The sequence below is a fragment of the Solanum verrucosum genome, unplaced genomic scaffold (assembly GCF_900185275.1).
Source record: "Solanum verrucosum unplaced genomic scaffold, falcon-dt-bn FXZP01000064.1, whole genome shotgun sequence".
Taxonomy (NCBI): Eukaryota; Viridiplantae; Streptophyta; class Magnoliopsida; order Solanales; family Solanaceae; genus Solanum; species Solanum verrucosum.
The window spans coordinates 933340-934969 of record NW_026020144.1 but is presented as its reverse complement, the minus strand read 5'-3'; the positions used below and the strand labels follow the sequence as shown (position 1 = coordinate 934969).

At 33.3% G+C, this 1630-nt stretch overlaps 1 protein-coding gene across 1 annotated transcript; it reads left to right on the top strand.

The window, feature by feature from the left end:
• The first annotated feature begins 564 nt into the window (after nt 1–564).
• Nucleotides 565–1271, top strand: LOC125827636 (E3 ubiquitin-protein ligase ATL23-like). The gene has a single exon (XM_049506943.1). The coding sequence runs from the start codon at nt 685–687 to the stop codon at nt 1087–1089; it is 405 nt and encodes a 134-aa protein (XP_049362900.1). The 5' UTR covers nt 565–684; the 3' UTR covers nt 1090–1271.
• The last annotated feature ends 359 nt before the right edge of the window (nt 1272–1630 follow it).

The window sequence follows — 1630 nt, the reverse complement described above, 5'->3', positions numbered from 1 at the left end:
TTGTATTTTTAAAATATTACGTATTTTACCACTAATTAACAGTTTCCTACCATATATAGATGAAAATACACTTACATACATGTATTTTTGATATCAGATACACAAAAATAGGGAGAGAGGAAAGCAAGATGGAGAGGGAGACAAGGGAGACGAGCGATATTTATTATATATCTCAAATACATGTGAATATATATAGATACAATGTATCTAAAACAAATTACATGTAATTTTGATCTCATGTATCAATATACATGTATCTAGATGTATTTGAACATATCTGAACACACCAAAATTAGTAAGAGTGTATCTAAGTAATTAACTCGTAAACTAGTTGGAACCTTACAAATTCCAAATTATTTCCCTTTTTTTTATCTTTGTTTTTCCCAATGTAACAGCCCTTACCTCTCTTCTTCTTACACGTCACTCCTTCTTCAGCCCCATTTCATTCCCAGGTCAGCCCCAGGTGTTAACTCATTTATTAAATTTAACTTTTAAAACTTTTCCATCCAAACACGGCCTTATTTCTCTGTATATAAATACCTCATCATTCCTCCATGAATCTTCCCTCTGCAGCATGGTGTGCCAATTACTCAATTCTTTAATTCTTTCTCTTCTCCTCCGGCGCCACCACCTCCGCCACCCGCCGTAAAATATATATTTTTAGTCATTTTTCAAAAGTAAACAATGCTTGTCTCTGTTTTTCTCGCTCTGTTTCTTCCTTGTGTTGGAATGAGCGCTGTTTTCTTAGTCTACATCTGTTTACTCTGGTACGCTGCTGCTTACCAGTCTGCCGGCCCTGGCGCCGAAAATTACCATAACGAAAAGACGAATCAGGAATTGGGGCTTTCTGCTGCTCAATTGGACAAACTACCGAAAATTACTGGGAACGAATTGGTAATGGGTAATGATTGTGCGGTGTGTTTGGATGAAATTGAGAACGAGCAAATTGCTCGAGTTGTTCCGGGTTGTAACCATGGATTTCACCTTGAATGTGCTGATACTTGGCTTTCGAAAAATCCGATTTGTCCGGTTTGTAGAACTAAACTGGAGCCGGAGTTCTTCAATCCACCTGAAAGTAACCCATGTTGAAGAAATTCATAATTAAAATTATTTCAACTTTATTTTTATTAATGCTTGATAGATTATAGGAGTAGTTTGATATGATTGGTGTTGAATCGTATTAATATATTTTTTTTCCGTTTAATTCTGAATCTGGGTGGTGGATGTTGTTATGAGAAATAGCTTAATTGAATCAAGTACAGTTTCTTGAATTTCGATTTTGCTTTGTTCCGTTTATGTTTTTTTCATTTCAGAATTGTCACCATTGTTGAAGTTTCTGGAGATGCTGCACATTGGTAAAAACCAGAAATTTTATCAACTGGTTCAAATACTTCAAAATGTGAAGTTACTAAAAAAGAGAATTTAACATATAGAATAATATATAAATTTAGTCCATTAAAATTAAAAAAATAATAATACAATTTATAGTTTATTTGATGAAGCTTTTGGAAGGTTAATAGTGCTTGTTCTTGTAAAATGAAGTGTTTAAAAAGTGCTTCTAGGAAATAACATAAATTGTTTTTTAGAAAACTAGAAAAAAAAAGTATTTTCAGAAAAATACACACTAAGG